Raw genomic sequence first — 17975 nt, forward strand, 5'->3', positions numbered from 1 at the left:
ATGGGGAGAAGCCCTTCCCTACTGCACTAAGCTTTCCCCTGCGAGCTCTAGCAGCTCCATTCTTCTGACAGCTGCTTCCTTTCTCTCTTGTCCAACACAGATTTCCTGATGCTGAATGACAACCTGTATGTGCAAGCCACATACATCGCCGGCGAGGAGGTCTGGCGACAGGATGCGTCGGGCATGTGACACTGGGCTGTCCCAGTGCCCTCTAAGGCTCCCTGGCACTGTGGTTAGCAGCTCTGGCAACCACTCCACTTCTCTCTTTTGTTTTTTTTCCCCCAATTCCTTCCTCTCACTCTCTCARAGGAGCCTCACACCAAAGAGCTGCGTTTTCCAGCTTCCAGTGATAGCCATGCCTGCCACAAATTTGTTGGTGCTCAGTTGGTGGCATAGGGAAAGAAGGCAGCTCTGTACTGGCAGGGAATGCCAGTCTTGGAGTGACCTATGGGACTGCACAGCTGTCCTGCCCTGAGACAGGTGCTCCTGTCGCTATCTGACAGCAATGAGGAACTGTCCCAACCTTTGCACTCTTTATACAGCACATATGGAGCATTGCCCTGCTCCCAAGGCAGGCTCAAGCCATTCCCATTCCTCTGCCTGATGTTTGCTTCACTCCTGGGCAGCCATGACTTGTTAGACATCAGCTTCCACCAGCTCAGCTCACAGCTCTTCCTGTGAACAAGCTTCTGTTGTGTCAGCAGAAGCTGAGGATAATGTTCAGATCTCTGAAAAGCCCTTCTGTCATGTGTCCTCGGAGCAAGGCTGCCACAGCTCGCYGACTCTGTGCCATTGTGGGGCTGAATCCTCAGGGCAGAGATCAAATCCAAGGCATTGCTGGTCCTTTGTGCCTTTTCCCTGCATGGGCATTGAGTCCACMGAGCTGGAGACGTGGACACCATCCTGCCACAGAAAACAATATTCCTTTCACTCCTTGCTCTGTCTGGATGGGTTTTGCAGTCTCTGCCAGCCATATCAAGAAGAGCCTTTGCATGATCTGATGGGTTTATGCATTCCTCAGGCCACACAGATGGGSAGCTTTTGCATTAGGGGATGGATCCAGACTGGTGGTGACAGGCTCACAAGCCCTCAGTCCAGCTCAGACACTGAGGGAGATGAAAGCTGCAAAGGATCCTGGCCTTTCAAGACAAGTACGACAGCTCATTATTTTGTGTTCATTAACTTCTCCAGTACTTGACTGTCAGCTTTCTTCCTGATGCTTGGACACTTGTATGGGAGGACTAATGCTGATTTTGACCCAACTGCCACTCAGAATAAGCCTCGAGATAAGTCTCAAGACAACCTTGAATAAGGCTCAAACTAACGAGGTGGTTTTGTAGTGAGGGGAGSGCTTAGACAACATCTAAGTCTCAGCAAGTGGAGATTGTAAAGCAGACAGAAATCTGGTTGGGATTGGCAGAAGTGTGCTGATTTTTCCAGTACCATTTTATAATCTTAAGCAACATTTGGAAGTGCTTTCCTAGCACTTTAGARCCCTCCTGGAATCACTGTCAGCCTTGGAGAATTTCTAACATTACCTTCCAATGTCAAGAGAAATTATGACCTCCATGGTTTGAAGCATTTGAGCGACATCAAACCCTATGCTGTGACCTGCTCTGCTGCTGCAGTACTGACCTCATAGAGATCTTCCGGCTGTTGGAAACAATCCAAGGGGGAAAAAAATGCCTATAAAAGAAGGTGTCTAACTTTTTATTTACAAAATTAAATCATCAAAAGGAAATATATAATAGAAATGGGATTAGACAGTACCTGTAGGCGTGCATGAACCCTTTTTRCCTGCCTATGGTGGTGCGTGCTGGCATGGCTTGTGTTAAGCTGGCATSTGAGGGGCCAGGGCTGGTGCGGGCGCTCCTGCGGGGATCTGGCCCAGGGCAGGCGGCACCGGCGGATAYCCGCGGCCCGGCCCGGCCGTGGACACGTGTGTGTGCGGCAGGTCCCTGTGGGGCTCAGGGGGCAGGAGGGAGGCTCGGGGGTCACAAATGCGCTGCCAAGGTGGGCGCTGGGGCTCGATCGGGCCAGCCCCGGAGCGCCCCAGCCTCGCCGGGCCCGGGCCCTCGCGGGCGGAACGGGAGCGCGGGGCGAGGCCCCGGCCGGATCGCTGAGGGCGGTGCACACCGGTCCCGCCCGGCCCGTCCGCCCTCAGCCCCCGCGGCGGGGAGAGAGGCCCCACGGAGAGTCCGGGAAGGGTCCGGGGGGGCCCCGAGCGGGCCCCGAGCTCCAGCTGGCGGTGGCGGCCCGGGCCTGGCGGAGCTGCTCCCGAAGCTCACAGGGRGCCCGTGACCGGAGGTGGGCGGTGCGGCGGGGCCGCTTCCTCCGGCGGCGCTGGGAGAGTCGGGCATGGATCGGGTGAGGGCTCTGCTGCTCGGCTCCGGCCCGTGCCGAGCCTCTCTCACCGCACCGGCTCCAGCTCCCGCACGTTCTCCTTAAARACCTTCCTAGCGCTGGTGCCTTTCCCAATCCCTGCTCAGCTCATTTTCCTGAACGTTCTTTTTGTTCCCAGTGCCTTATCGTGCCTTGTCCCCAGATGGACTGCAAACGTTTACTTCCACGTGCTTAGCAGTAGGCAGCAAGCGTAGAAGTACTACATATGGGGTCTCAAAGGCTTGTGTTTAGTCTAAAAGATAAATTTTGTGTGTTGCCAGAGCTGCGCTAAAAGGAAATTTCCTGCTGTGGAGACATTATGCCATAGACTAAGCTTCAGGAAAAATGAGAAATTTTCTATTTGGGGCCTTAAAAAGGGGGCGGATGGAGAAAAATGTTGACATTTTGACTGTGGAAAGTCCTGGCTTGCTGGGAGTGGCGGGGTTTCCTGCTACTAAAAGCTGTAATTTTTGTAATGCAGTGGGCTAATTTGGTGCTCTCCACAAAGGACACGTGTTCCTGTGCTGTGTTGGTTTATGGTATAAATGAGCTGTTACACAGCACACCTCCAGTGTAAAGCCAGGTATGATCTCCTATGAGAGGGGAGAAGGCCTCAGAAAACGCCATTTTGCAGGTGAGAGTTTACTGCTTCTAAACATTCTGCCTTACAATGTCCAAGGCTTCCCAAGGTATGTTCAAGGAGGAGCTGGAGTGGTGCACTTCTCAGCTGGAGGCAGATCTCCATCTCACTCCACACCCCAGACTAGGTATGTTCCTATTTTCCAGCCCACCCCTCACCATATTCTAGCCTTGAGTGTGAACTGGCAGGTCTGGATGTTTTTYCACTCCTCTCCTTTATGTTCTGTGTTCTTGTGTTATTTGGGATTTGTCCTAAACACAAAACAACATAAAACATTGGACTTTGAGGACTGTCTTTCTGGAAGCAGCTTTATCTTTCATTCCTTTAGTGTTTGTCCTCCCTATTTTCTGTATTCTTTGGCATGTTTTCCTTTTCCTTATAATGGCTTGTTCGGTTCTGCTACAGCTCTGCTTTTTTTCCCTCTTAAGGAAAAAAGAGTATCAGGTTTATTTTTGTGAAGCTCTGTGCCAGAGTATCAGGTTAATTTTTGTGAAGCTTGTTCCAGGGAAAAATTACATAGATAAAATTCTATAAGGTCATAGTTTGATCTTGTCAGTCTGATTTGTAAACAGCTGCATACACATGTCCTGTTCCTGGTGGGTACTTAACCTTAGGAGAGGGCTGTGAACCCTGTGTAAGATGCCCAGGTGTGTGTTTGCTGGTGTACCCAAGGATGGAGAAGTGACTGATAGGTGCCCACATTCTGTGCATGAGCATCAGGCTCCAACGAGAATTAAGGCTGAGAGAGTTGGGATTGTTCAGCCTGGAGAAGGGAAGGCTCCATGGAGACCTTAGAGCCCCTTCCAGGGCYTAAAGGGGCTCTAGGAGAAATGGGGAGGGACTGGGCACAAGGGATGGAGTGAAAGGACAAGGGGAATGGCTTCCCTCTGACAGAGATTATGCTTAGGTCAGATATTAGGAAGGAATTAGGCTATGAGGGTGGTGAGGCCCTGGCACAGGTTGCCCAGAGAAGCTGTGGCTCCCCCATTCCTGGAAGTGTCCAAGGACAGGCTGGGATACAGGCTTAGGTACCTGGGATAGTGGAAGGTGCCGCTGCCCATGGCAAGGGTGGATGAGCTTTAAAGTTCCTACCCAAACTATTCTGTGATCAGACTATTTTGTTASACCTGTGTCCCATGCTGGTCCCAAGTGTCCAGCAGCTGGGTTAGCAGCTTCTGGAGAGGAGGCAGGAGCTGAACAAAGGGATGAAGCAGCAGAAGCAGTGGCCTGGGCAGAAAAGGGCCCCTTTGCACAGTATGTGAGCCAGGAGAGCTGAGCAGTGCTGCTGATGGTACCCAGGCTCTGCCTGGGGTCCCAGTTGCTGGAGAAGTCTGGTGAGGAAGCAGCTCTAGCCAGGAATTCAGGGTCAGGAKCAATGAGTTATTTGGCTGTAGCACTGTATGTATGCATGAGATCCTCAGCTCAGAATAACTCCCAGGTGAGGGAGGGTAGCAGCTCTGGAGCTTTTCTCTAGCTCTTGTTGTGTAACAGGCCTGAATTGCAGCTAGCCAAACCCCTTGAAATAAGGGTACATGTGCTTAGGACCCTGACACCCAGATTGCTGTGAAGACATAGCCCATTTGTGTCCCACCACGGTCTGGGGTGCATCAGGCTCAGCATCACTGGCTGGGACAGGGAGGKGATTTCCTGCTGCCCTGCACTGGGGCAGTGTCWCCTTGAGTGCTGTGGGAAGTTTGSGGCACCACAATATCAGAAGGATCTAGAACTGTTGGAGAGTGTCCAAGGGAGGGACACAAGGATGGGGAAGGGTCTTGAGGGGAACCCATAGGAGAAGCAGCTGAGGRCACTTGTTTTGTTCAGCTGGAGAAGAGGAGATGGRGCACAGAGCTCACTGGGTCTGCAGCTCCTCCCAGGGGACAGCTCTKATCTCTGCTCTCTGTGACCAGGGACAGGACCTGAGGGAATGGCTGGAGCTATGTTAGGGAGTCATTATTTGGCTGGGTGAGGAAGGCTCTTTCCCCAGAGGGYAGGGTGCTGCAGCTGGGAGAGGTGGGATGTGCCCATTTGACAGTACTACTGTCAGGTAGTTCTGTGGCTTAAAATGAGACAAACACTACAAGACTGTATCTCGCGTTCCCAAATGGAGGTCTCGGGGATCCTGTCACAGAACAACTCTGCTTTTTGGAGAATTTGCTCTGACACAAAAACTTGTGGTCAGGCTGGTTTGTAATGGAGTCAAACAAGGGTCTTGCTTTTCAGGGTATGCTCCCTGYTCATATTTTTTCCAGTTTACCAGAGAAGAGACACTGACCTAGGTACTGGGATTTGTCTTTGCCTTGAGGAAAGGATTGCTAAGCCTTCTGTAGCTTCTGTGTGCTTTAGTAGCACATTTATTGCAGTGTGAGAGTCTGACTGTATATAATAAGCAGTTAAGATTTTTTTTTCCCCTCTCTAGGAACATCTCATAGTATTTGAGCTTCTGAAGGCACTTGGAGTTCCCTTTCAATTGAATGCTATTTATTGATTAGTCAGACTGGTATGAACACAGAGCACATTCAGAGAAGACTTAGTCATCAGCATCCCACAGTGTGGATTTTAAGGCCCATCATAACCTGCTTCTTGTCTCGGTGTTTTCTGAGTGCAGGAGAGGAGACCGAACACATTCTCAAGGTCCTGTGCTCCCCTGAGACTCCTCTTACAGAGAAGCAAGAAGTGATGAGCAATGTGCTTGAGGATTGTCATCTCAAAATGGATGAGGGTCAGAAGAGTGTGAAGAGAGGTGAGCTTGAGCTGTCCCTCRGGGTATGGCGAGATTTGGTTCTTTTCTGTAGATTTGTTAGGTTACAGCATTAGATTGAGTCACCACTCTGGGCAGTGCCTTACAGTGGGAGCTGCAGTGGCACCCCCATGGTAGGTAACTGGTGTATTGATAACACCAGTATTGAAACAATATTCTCTGTCCTTTCTAGGCATGAAACCTGATGTTGTGGAAGTACAGCCAAGCAATGGACAGGCTGCAGATGCTGTGAAAAAGGCTGACCCAACCGCTGAGGCAAAGCCAGAGTTGTTCACATCATCTGGCAGCAGCTTCCGATTTGATTTTACGCTTTCCAAGATCTACCCAGAAGCTGACTCTGGTGACAGTGGTGCTGAGCAGGTACAAAGCAATGACAGAGCTGGCAAGCAGGAGTACTTTAGTGAAGCCTTGGGGTTTGCTGCCTCTGGACAAGAACCCAAGTTTGCTTTCAACTTTTCCATCCCAGGTGAAGACTGTCCTCAGCTTCAGTTACTTCCAGCAAGCCATCATACAGAGCACACAGCAGATCCTTCACTGCCAGCAGAACCAGCAGCTCTGCTGCAGGCTTCAGCCTTACAGAAGCCTGAGGTGACTCAAGTGACAGGGAATGCAACCCAAGAGGATAGAAGCCATGTCACATCAAAGATCCCCCAAACAGAGACAGCCCCTGCAAATGAGGCAGTGACAGAGAAAACAACAGGAGGTGGAGCAGCCCAGAAGAAGAAAAAGAAGAAACAAAAACCACCTGTCAGTAAAAAGAAAACAGAAGAAACTGAGACCAGCAGGAAGGTGGAAGCTAACAGCTGTCAGAATACGGATACTTCCCATCAGGATGAGAAGACCTCTCAGGTAGTTAAATATTGATGGGATCCCATAATTTATAAACTCTTGAGMTAAAGAGACTCTTTATCTCTTTGCACAGATGAACAATTAGCATACAGCCTTCAGATGGAAGCTGAAAGACCACAGTTGCTCCTTACATCTTCCAGCAKCTGTTTGCTTTCTCTGCTACACAGCTGAGGAACTTAACCAGTGTGAAGGAAGTTAATGGTCCTTCAGATTTGTGCTGAAACATTTCATGTTTAGGCTTGTGACAGCTAATCCTTGGGAGCTGGGTGCCATGTTTTCATAATAAAAATAGGAAATGGAGGTAACTGTCTTAAACTGATGCCAAGCTGGTGCCTGTAGGTGGTGAGCCAAGTCCTGTAGCTCTGGTGTGCACATTGCAGGATGAAKTGCTTTCATGGTGCAAGGAGCAAAGCCAAGGCACAGAGCTGCCACCTGGTGTAGCCAAGAGCCTGTGGTAAAGCTCAAGAGTGCCTTTGAGAAGAGCACAGGTTCTGTAGGGCATAGCCCAGAAATCAACTGAAGTTGCAAGTTATGTGTAAACACCATTATGGCACACCCTGAGATTTTCTGTTCTGCTAAGGTCCAGGTCTTCATTTTACTTTACAGCACTGGTTACCATTAACAAGCAGTACTAGCTGATCAATACTGTAATACAAGATTGCACAAAACCTTCCTTTTCTTAATATTCTACAAAGCAATTGCACTAAGTATCCACTCGCCTCTGGAACATTCCATCCAAAGGGCTGCTTCACCTCCAGTCCTACTAATAAACACTGCTGAACACCAGAGACMTAGGAAGAGGTGAAGGTGAGGTAAGGCCTTTCCAGTCCTTTGGAAGGACTGTTGTAGGTGAAATGAGACAGTGTGAGGGCACTTGTTTTTACATGTACATAAGAGTTAAGAATTTCTTCAGTCCTAGGGTGCAGCTCTGTTTCCCTCTCCCACAGCTAAGTTAGCCAGCTGGCTTTGCTCAGTGGGACTTGGCTTCCTCCATCTTCATGGGCTTCAGTTTCCTTCTCATGCATTTCTGGTTGAGCAAGCACAGGAGCTGAGAAAAAAGACTCAGCTTCTAATTTTGTCCATTGTTTTGTTGGTTTTTTTTTATTTTGTGCAGGTTTGGGGATAGGGTTTTTTTGTTGTTAATGTTTATTTCTCCTATCTGTAAATGTATTTGAAAGCTGAACAGCTTTCCAGGAAACACGCCCTCTGAATGGCAGCCACGTATTTAATCCATCTGATGGAGGCAGTGAGTTGCAACTAAACATTTGCACAGTGCTCTTAATTCATCTGATGAAAARCACTAGAGGGAAAACATCATGAAGTCTGTGAAGTGATTACCAGAACGTGATACTTGGAATAGTCCTGACTTAATGGAGTTCCCTTTCATCCTTTGTAACAATTGCTGCTGTAATTTTTAGATGACTTACTTCCTTTTGCTCACTGTGCCTCATGTTGATAGCAGTTAGATGAGCAGCTGCGGAAAGAGGTGGACTGGTGTGTGAGCCAACTGGAACTCGGCTTGAAGACACAGAAACCCACTCCAAAGCAGGGTAAGCATTGAAGTTAAGAATAGCTCTCTCCTTGGGRAAGCATTGGCAGGAATGCAGGGGCMGAGCCAGCAGGAAGGATTAACCTATGCGTTGTTTATCCTTTGCTGCAGCTGAGGAGGCTCTCAGGGCAATCAGGACACTGCGCAGTGACAAGGCTCCACTGGTGAAGAAGCGTCAGCTCATGAGAGCCATGTTTGGAGACTACAGGAAGAAGATGCAGGAGGAGCTGTGCAGAGAGCTGAAGCTTATGGAAACAGGTAGGAGAACTGTGCATGTTGAGGAGGAGAAGAAAGGGATTCTGTCCTGGCCTCTTCTTTGCAGACTGGGGCCTCACTATATGAGATGACTGAAAGTCTCTTACAGCTTTTTTCTCCCCTCTTTTAGCTGCAAAATCTGCCAGGATTGTGGAGRTGGAGGGAAGCATCCGCAAGAAGAATGGCCAGTTCATCCGGAAATGTTTGGGAGCTTGCAGGAAAAGCCAAGGTTCAGCAGAATCCCCTTCGGAGTCACACAAAACACTTGACACAGGCCTATTTAACTTCACAAGTCCCCAAGAAGAATTTCGCTTTAATTTCTTCTAGAAAAATCACTTTTCACAACTGTGCCAGATCTCCTGTAAACTGAAGAACAGTGGAAAGATGCTGTGCAGTAGGAAATGTCATGCATGAAACTCTGGATCCTCTTCCAGGGTGCTTTATCTAGAAGTTTAAGCCAGATTTGCCTACTATGCATATGACCCTAAAATTCAGGCTACATAGTGCTTCTCTATGCTCACACTGGAGAGAGGCACCTTTGAAAGGGTCATCACTGTGGAMGGATCTGCTTTCCTTCCTGTAGAATTGACATTAACTGTAGAATCTGTCTTTTGTAGCATGAGATTTTCCCATTCTCCTATTGCTTTTAAATAGAGCAGAGCTTTTCTTGCAGCTGAGACAGCAATGCATACAGGAGGGAATGGTTTGGAATCAAGATCCAGCCGTGGACAGTTGGATGCTTCCACTCCATCAGTCTGTGTGAAAGCAGTTTCTGGCATACAGCAAACACAAGTAGTATGTTATCCCTTACATGGAGGAGCACAAGCTCAGGGTCTCGGGGGAAAGTGAGTGAGAAACATTTTTGCTCATTCATCTCTTTCACTGGCAAGTACAGACCTAGAATAAAACTGCACATCCTGATTTAATCTAGGCTAGAGATGTAAGGACAGTTGTTTCCAGGAAAACAGGGAAAAATTTTGTTGCTGAAGCCAGATTCTGGCCAGCTAGGAAGGATATACAATTGGCTCTTAAAGTTTACTTTATAAGTTGCCCAGTTGCGACCACCAGTGCCTCAGAGGGAAAATTAGCTGCATGCCAGCTTTTGTGGTGGTAGAATCAACTGTCACACCTAAATACTCTCTTCCATTAGATTTGTATTAAATTTTGGCTTATTGAATGTGTGTCTCCAGTCAATACTGCTTGAGTCTCTGAAGTCTTAAGTTCATGCAGCATGGTTTTTGTGTGGGACACGGTTTCCCCAGTCAGTGGTGGGGTGATTAAAGGAAGGCTCTAGGGAGTATGGTGAACAGGAGCAGACAAACAGGGGCCTGGCACGTCTCTGAGGRTGTGACACGGCAGTTTGTGAGGAAGTTTGCACAGGCAGAGCAAGTGGGCAGTGTTGCAGGTATTCTGCTGCTAGCGGTGTTTTGTTTTGTTGGCTGGTTGGTTTTGGGTTTTTGTTTTTTGTTAGCAATAGTTTATACAGGATCAAAAACTGCAGTTCCTACAAGCATACGTAGCCAAATACAGTCCTCCAGAAAGGATGCATCTGTCCAGACCTATTTATGTGCGGAGTGTTTGAGCTTATCARTGGTACCAAGGGGCATTGGAGAAGAAGCATGCCTGCAGTGTGAACAGGTGAATGATCTCCTTTCACTGGTRAGCTCAGGGAGGAAGTAGAAAGGCTAAGGAGTATTAGGGAAAGCAAAAGGGAAATAGATTGGTGGAGTTCTGCCCCCATCCTTGAGGGAGGCCCACCAGGAGTCAGAGGACTCCCATGCCTCCCACTGTCAGCCAGTAGAACATTTGGTGCATGAAGGGGAGTGAAATGAGTCCCTATTTGAGAAGGTAGTAAGAATTCCTCCCGACCCCCATCWCCTACCCAGGTGMWGCTTCAGGACAGGTCTGAGGCCCTGGATCTAGAGGATCAGCCAGATGATGTAGCAGAGAATGATCTGTCCAGTTGTCCTAGGTTAGCTAGGAACCTYCCAATTATGCTTCACCTGTTAGTCAGATCACCACCYCTTTCATTAAAAAGAAAAGAARGGTAGTCRTAGTGGGTGACTCCSTTCTGAGGGGAGCAGAGGGCCCCATAAGTTGACCGGCCCCATCCCACAGGGAGATCTGCTGCCTCCCTGGGGCCCAGGTATGGGATATCATTGAGAGACTGCCTGGGCTGATTTGGCCYTCTGATTATTACCCACTGCTGAAAGTCCCAGCTGGCAGTGATGAGCTTGAAAAGAAAAGCATCAGGGCAATTAAAAGGGACTTTAGGGCACCAAAACCAAATGGTTGACAGGGTACAGGCACACGTCGTGTTCTGTTCAGTCCTTTTGGTACCAGAGAAAAACAATGAAAGGAATAGGAGAGCCACATTATCAATAAATGGCTCAAGGCTTGGTGCCATCATCAGAATTTTGGGGTTTTTGATCATGGGGARACTTTCACAKCACCTGGTCTGCTGGAGCTCGATGGGCTCCATCTCTGTTAAGGGCAGGGTTTTAGCTCATGCGCTGGCTGAACTCATTGAAAGGGYTTTAAACTAGGCTTGAAGGGGATGCAGCTGGGCTCTGTGGAAGCAGACCGAAGGGTGGAAAGCCTGAGTTAGGGGTGAAACAAGCCCAGCTGAAGTGCATGTATACTGATGCCTGCAGTTTGGGTAACAATCAAGAAAAGCTGGAAGCCTTGGTGCAGCAGCAAAGCTGTAATGTAGCCACCATCACAGAAATGTGGTGGGATGACTCACAGAGCTGGAACACTGCACTGGTTGGCTACAAACTTCAGAAGAGACAGGAAAGGRAGAAGAGGTGGAGGRGTGGCCCTTTAYATTAGGGAGGTGTTTGATTTCATGGGCATTGAAACTCGTGATGATAAAGTTAAATGCCTATGGGTGAGAATTAAGGGRAAGGCCAACAAGGCTGACATTCCATTGGGAGCTTTTTCCCGTCCATCCAGCCAGGAGGAAGAGGTGGACAACTTATTCTATAAACAACTGRAGAATGCTTCARGGTCACCAGCCCTTGTTCTTGTAGGTGATTTTAACATCCCATACATCTGCTGGGAACTTAGTATAGCAGAAAGGAGGCAGTCCAGGAGGTTCTTGGAGTGTGTAGAAGACAACTTTCTATTGCAGATGGTGAGTGAGCCCAYCAGGGGAGGGACTATGCTGGATCTACTGTTTGTTAATAGAGATGGGCTRGTGGGAAATGTGGTTGGAGGCCGCTTGGGGCATAGTGATCACGAAATTAGAGTTTTCAGTATTTGGTGAAATGAAGAGGAACACTAATAAGACTYTTACTCTGGACTTCCAGAGGGAAGACTTTGGCTTTTTCAGGAAACTTATTCAGAGAGTTCCTYGGGAAGCASYCCTTAAAAACAAAGGAGTCCAGGAAAGATGGACRYGCTTCAAAAATGATCTTGAGGGCACAGGAACAGACTGTCCCTGCATGCCTAAGATGAGTCAATGAGCAAACGCCCAGCCTGGATGGGCAATAAGGTTTTGAAAGAACTTAGAAAAAAAGAGAGGGTGTATCATCTTTGGGAGGAGGRTCAGATCTCTCAAGAAGTATTTAAGAGAGTTGCTAGGGCATGTAGGAAAAAAATTAGGCCAAAGCTCGGTTTGAACTTAACTTGGCAACTTTTGTAAAGGTTAACAGAATGTTTTTATATATATATATTAACAACAAAAGGAAGGGTAAGACTGACCTTTGTTCTCTACTGGATGCAAGAGGGAAYTTAGTAATTGCAGATGAGAAGGCAGAATTGCTTAGTGTCTTCTTTGCCTCACTCTTTAGTGGGGAGATGGCTTGTCCTCAGGACAACTGTCCCCCTGGATTGGTAGATGGTGTCAGGGAACAGAATGRTCCCCCTCTTATCCAAGAGGAGGCAATTAGGGAACTGCTGAGGCATTTGTATATTCATAAATCCATGGGAGCGGATGGGATTCATCCCAGGGTGATGAGGAAGCTGGCAAATGAGCTTGTGAAGCCTCTCTCCATCATTTACCAGCAGTCCTGGCTCACAGGTGAGGTTCCAGATGACTGGAAGTTGGCCAKTGTGACACCCATTCATGAGAAAGGCAGGAAATAGGATCCAGGTAACTATAGGCCAGTGAGTCTGACCTTGGTACCCGGCAAGGTCATGGAACAATTTATATTAAGTGTCATCACACAGCACTTTCAGGATGCCCAGGGTATCAGAGCCAGCCAGCATGGATTTAGGAGGGGTAGGTCATGCTTGACCAACATGGTCTCCTTTTCTGACCAGGTGACTTGCCTGGTAGATGAGGGGAAGACCATTCACATTAGCAAAGCAGGGGAAAGGTCTCACTTTTGGGAACAAAGTAAGAATTTTAGGGTTATTTCTGTGGCAGCATGAGGCCAAGAATGTTTGCACACACAGACAGCAGAAATCTGGGTGTGATCTCTGCTCCTTTTAGTCACCCTCCCCTGTAAACAGATCCCCTGAGCAAAGGTTACAAAATGCAGTCCCATTCCAGCCAGACCCTGCCTCCAGATGGAGGGAGTAGGGGCTCGCCCTGTCCTGGTGGCTGCTCATCCCTGCTGACATTTGGTCTGTAACCCTGGACGCTGGRCACTAATCAGATGTTTGTCCAACCCCTTCTCCTGAGCTTGGTCAGTAGAAATGCATTTATTGGTCCTTGGGCTTCCCATGTCTGAGTAAGCAGGGGGCAGAATCACTGAGAAACAGCCCTTRAAGGATCTCCAAGGGATCCCTACATACTGAGTTCAGCTGGAATTCCTTCCAGAGTCCAGCAACCACTTCTAGRAGAACTCCCTCTCCCAGCAAAAACWGAAAGAAGCCAACAAATTGGTCCTACTGATCCTGTATTTCAGGTGACTGATATTACCTTGTCTCATTTCAATTGTTTRGATGCTGAGACTGGATTTAGCATCTAATCACTCCTAAAGGGTAACACATTATCTTCATTTGGGGAGGGAAATCCTAACTTTTCTTTGAATTAGAAAGAAGAATTTACCACTTCAGGATAGACACCAGCTGGAACATTCCAACAGAAGGAAGGTTAAAGAGTAAGGATAATTTAATATGCAGCTCCATAACAAAAAAAAAAAAAAAAAAAAGAGGAGAGATACTGCTATTTTAAGCTCACACAGAGCTGTGACAAATGATCTTGTATCTTTCTGCTGCCTAAAATTTTTTTGCTGCTCACTGCTTCTGCTGCTTTCATCTTTAGAACTGTGGAAGGTTTGTAAGACATGCTGCATTAGCAAAATCCAGCTGTGACATCCACTACCACAGTGGTTTAGTTCCTGGCACCAGTCCTGCCATGTGTGCTGGCAGCTGGGGAGTGCTGACCACTGGTGATGTTTGGTCCATTTGGCTTCCCTGTGAGTACATCAACAGGCATGATCAGGTCCTGATAACTCGCCTCCAAGATGGAAGAAGTCTGGGTTGTGTATCTCTACCTGATCTGGATTATCATTGTGCTTGTTCTAATGAAACARAATCCACATGTGCAAGAGGCCAGGAAGGAGGGGGATAGCAAATCCTCCCCGCCATCCTCTTCTTTTTCCCCCAGTAATGCTGGCAAACAACTGGAGCACAGCCAGGAAGAGCTGGATAAGTAYCTGGGGAGGCTAAACCATATCTTGTTTGACACAGAAGCCAGAAGAAGGGGTAGCCACTATGATCTGAAGTGCCACTATCACAGAAGTGCTAATGTTATGTCAGAAACCAAGGAACACTTGGGAAAGAAGGCAGGACACTCTCAGCATCTGTCAGGCTACACAAAAGTTCAGGTAGGAGACTTAGAAAGACTGTCAGACTCAACCAAAAGTAGAGCTCCTGGCTAAGGTAGTGAATTCTGGCTGGTGTAGTGAATCCTGATGGAATGCATAGCCCATGAACTTGGGGGGCAAAGAAGTGGGAGGAAGTCTTGTTATTTTGAAGGTAATACATTCCTATTTTTATCCTGCTTATTTCAACATTATGCAGTCATCCAGAAAGAGCTCTGTGACTCATGTGGTGCATATGTTACACCTGAAAGGTGTAAATGTTGGCATTAGCACATGTGTGAATCTATTATCTAAATTACTCCTTTCCATAAGATAGGCATAATTTCTTACTTCAAGAAATTATTGTGCAGCNCATCACACAGCGCTTTAAGGATGCCCAGGGTATCAGAGCCAGCCAGCATGGATTTAGGAGGGGTAGGTCATGCTTGACCAACATGGTCTCCTTTTATGACCAGGTGACTTGCCTGGTGGATGAGGGGAAGGCTGTGGATGTTGTCTATTTGGACTTCAGCAAGGTCTTTGAGACTGTTTCCCACAGTATTCTCCTGGAAAAGCTGCAGCCCACGGCTCGGACAGGAGCACTCTTGGCTGGGTTAAGAACTGGCCGGATGGCCGGGCCCAGAGAGCAGTGGTGAATGGTGCTGCATCCAGCTGGCAGCCAGTCACTAGTGGTGTTCTTCAGGGCTCTGTGCTGCAGCCAGTTCTGTTCAATGTCTTTATTGATGACATGGATGAGGGCACTGAGTCCTTCATTAGTAAATTTGCAGGTGACACTAAGCTGGGAACCTGTGTTGATCTGTTGAAAGGTAGGAGGGCTCTACAGAGAGACCTGTAACAGTTGGATGGATGGGCAGTGTCCAATAAGATAAGATTTAGTAAGTCCAAGTGCCGAGTCCTGCATTTTGGCCACGGTAACCCCCTGCAACGTTATAGGCTGGGGATAGTGTGGCTGGATAGCAGCCAGGCAGAAAGGGACCTGGGGGTACTGGCTGACAGCCAACTGAACATGCACCAACAGTGTGCCTTGGTGGCCAAAAAGACCAACGGCACTCTGACTTGTATCAGGAATAATGTGGCCAGCAGGAGCAGGGAGGTCATTCTTCCCCTGTACTCGGCACTGGTGAGACTGCACCTTGAGTACTGTCTGGGCCCCTCAGTTTCAGAAGGACATTGAGACCCTTGAGCACGTCCAGAGAAGAGCAACAAGGCTGGTGAAAGGCTTGGAACACAAACCCTGAGAGGAACAACTGAGGGAGCTGGGGTTGGTTAGCCCGGAGAAAAGGAGACTCAGAGGTGACCTTATCACTCTCTACAACTTCCTGAAAGGTGGCTGTAGACACGTGGGAGTTGGTCTCTGTCTCCAGGCAGCAACTGGCAGAACAGAGGACACAGTCTCAAGCTGCGCCAAGGGAAGTATAGGTTGGATATTAGAAAAAAGTTCTTTACAGAAAGAGTGATAAAGCATTGAAATTGGCTGCCAAAGGGAGGTGGTGGAGTCACCATCCCTTAATGTGTTTATGCGTTTAAAAAGAAATTGAATGTGGCACTTGATGCCATGGTTTAGTTGAGGTGTTAGGGCAGGGGTTGGACTCGAAAATCTTGAAGGTCTCTTCCAACACTAATGATTCTGTGATTCTGTGAAAGTCTTTCCCACCGAGCTTAAACAGTGTTGAGGAGAGGAGAAGTGCTGTGAAAGGCAGCGTGGTTTCAGGGGTCCGTAAGAAGCAGTGCTTTCCTCCCTTTTGTAGTCCAGTCAGCCTGTGTGAAAAGTGAGAAAAGGGATTGTAGGCAGATTCCAGGGATTGCTGAGAGCAGCTCAGAGATGGTGAAGAACATTGGCTGTGAAAGACTAAAAATCTGATCTTGGCTCTAAAAAATTAATGCTATTACTAAGTTGTGATACAGGCAGTTGCGTCCATGAGACTTTTTTTTTTAAAAGAATATTTTAAAGAATTCCTGTCTGGGCACAAGGAGAAACTGAACCTGGGTTACATATCTGATGAGGAGAAACATGGAGAAATGACTTTGTCTTTTGAAAGACAGTAGGTGAAAACTGGAAATCAAGGTCAACACATTTTAATTTCATTTGCCAAGAAGCACAACTGTTAATTTGACTGTATGGAACAACCTTAGAGAGTGGGTTTTTTTCCATTTCCAGGATTTTACATTAAACATATGAAAGCTGTGTCCTTGTTCCATTTTTCATGTCTTCATGCTGTTTACGGAGATTCAAGAGCATCTTCTACATGACCTTGGAGCTACAGCTGTTTGCTTTTCTGGCTGATTATGCAGATGTCTGGGAAACAGGTTTTTTTTTTCCCTTGTCATGTTTTTTTTCCCTTTTTTACCTTGTCCCAGGTAAAGCTAAAGCTGCTAAAAGGTTATAAAATCCTTGCTGTGGAAGGCTGCAGAAGTATTCTGGGAAGCATTCTTACATAATTGTCTCATGTTTATGCTGTTCATTAGGCATTCACAACTAGAATAAAGATACCGATGAGGTGGATGCTTGGTGTAACCTGATCCAGGAGTTGTATTCAAAGGGGTCAGACAAAAATCCATTCTAATATGAGAACAACTTTGGTGGTTTTCCAGAGGTCTGAATAATGCTGAGCTGCGAAGCCAGTTCTTTTTGCTGTACTTCATAACTGGAGGATTTACATATGTGTGTGTGAGAAGGCAGTGTTCGCCAGTGAGACACCTCGTGTCCCTGAGTGCCATGTCTGGTAGATTCCACGAGTCAGCCATGGGATCTTAGACAAAGCATTTTGTCATTTTTCTGTCTACTCCCTGCTTTTATAATCAATTTGATGCCTCCTGAGTTTCTGATAGATGTGCCCAAGTTATTTCATTATTGATTGTATCTTGAAGAGGCATGTGAAACTATAGCATTCTGTATTTCACTTTTTAAGCTTTGCTGTATTCTATTCATTTGAAAAGAGACAAGCAGTGTTATTAGAAGTTAGGAAATGCCTTGGCTGCTCCATTCATCCATTCCCCTTTAGAGTGACCACAGTGCAGTCTTGATGTCTTTTTAGGTCATGTTTTCCCCTTTTAGCATTACTTTCTTTAGGATTTCAGTGCTTTTTACCGTTTCAGTGATTTCTCTTATTACAGCAGTGTCAGATTTGGATCAGAGCTTTGCTCTACTGGTAGCTGTAATACCTGTGGCTGAAGGTTTGGTCCATTCCCTAAGGCATTAATGATGTACAGCAGTGAGGGAGAAGGGAGATACTCTCATCTGCCTGGACATCTCTGTTCCACTGTTCTTGCTTTAAGGAAATGTAGCTCAGTTTTGATAGAAAATTGAGATAAATTTTGACCTGCTAGTTTCTGCATCCTCTCCTTAGCTTTGTGCCTAGCATTTGAGTTCAGTGTCATTCAGGGTGACTGAATTGGGAGTACTGTATCTCTTTGCTGACTGCCCATCTAAATGTAGGGCAGCAGTGCCAGGCCCAGGCTTGTAGGCAGCAAACAGCTTACAGGAGCATCCAACATGGCTGTGACCTCTGGAATGAGTTAAGGACAAGGCAGAAGGGAATGGGAAGTAACACAGTGCCTCTGGAGCAAAACTTGCTTCATAGCATAAGACTTGGAAAACTAAGAGCTGAGGATCAGCTTCTGAAGAGTGAGGGGATACAGGAGCACTGTAACTTATCTCAGACCATTCACGTTAGCAAAGCAGGGGAAAGGTCTCACTTTTGGGAACAAAGTAAGAATTTTAGGGTTATTTCTGTGGCAGCATGAGGCCAAGAATGTTTGCACACA

The 17975-nt window shown here is 47.3% G+C and overlaps 2 protein-coding genes and 1 long non-coding RNA gene across 5 annotated transcripts in view; all 3 read left to right on the plus strand.

The window, feature by feature from the left end:
* AMDHD2 (amidohydrolase domain containing 2) overlaps window positions 1-1769 on the plus strand; it is an 8587-nt gene extending 6818 nt beyond the window's left edge. The window contains exon 11 of the mRNA XM_057383707.1: window positions 101-1769. Coding sequence (XP_057239690.1) covers window positions 101-189 — 89 coding nt within the window. The 3' untranslated portion in view covers window positions 190-1769. The remainder of the gene's footprint in view (window positions 1-100) is intronic.
* On the plus strand, window positions 1644-11792 carry CUNH8orf33 (chromosome unknown C8orf33 homolog). Of its 3 annotated transcripts, none has more exons than XM_057383706.1 (6): window positions 1644-1698; window positions 5628-5762; window positions 5953-6629; window positions 8089-8179; window positions 8290-8436; window positions 8564-11792. In XM_057383706.1, exons 1-6 carry the CDS (start codon window positions 1683-1685, stop codon window positions 8758-8760), a joined length of 1263 nt encoding a protein of 420 aa, XP_057239689.1. In that variant the 5' UTR covers window positions 1644-1682; the 3' UTR covers window positions 8761-11792. The 3 variants fall into 3 exon arrangements, with proteins under 3 accessions (XP_057239689.1, XP_057239688.1, XP_057239687.1); XM_057383705.1 differs by lacking the exon at window positions 1644-1698 and adding an exon at window positions 2543-3149 and having other exon boundaries at window positions 8092-8179; XM_057383704.1 differs by lacking the exon at window positions 1644-1698 and adding an exon at window positions 2544-3149.
* Window positions 11793-14876: 3084 nt separating this feature from the next.
* LOC130583990 (uncharacterized) lies at window positions 14877-16141 on the plus strand. Its single transcript, XR_008966477.1, has 2 exons — window positions 14877-15192; window positions 15610-16141. It is a non-coding gene; the product is annotated as an uncharacterized LOC130583990 (long non-coding RNA).
* Window positions 16142-17975: the final 1834 nt, after the last annotated feature.

Source organism: Malurus melanocephalus, unplaced genomic scaffold (genome assembly GCF_030028575.1).
Source record: "Malurus melanocephalus ecotype Western Australia unplaced genomic scaffold, MMel_1.1 scaffold_654, whole genome shotgun sequence".
Lineage (NCBI taxonomy): Eukaryota > Metazoa > Chordata > Aves > Passeriformes > Maluridae > Malurus > Malurus melanocephalus.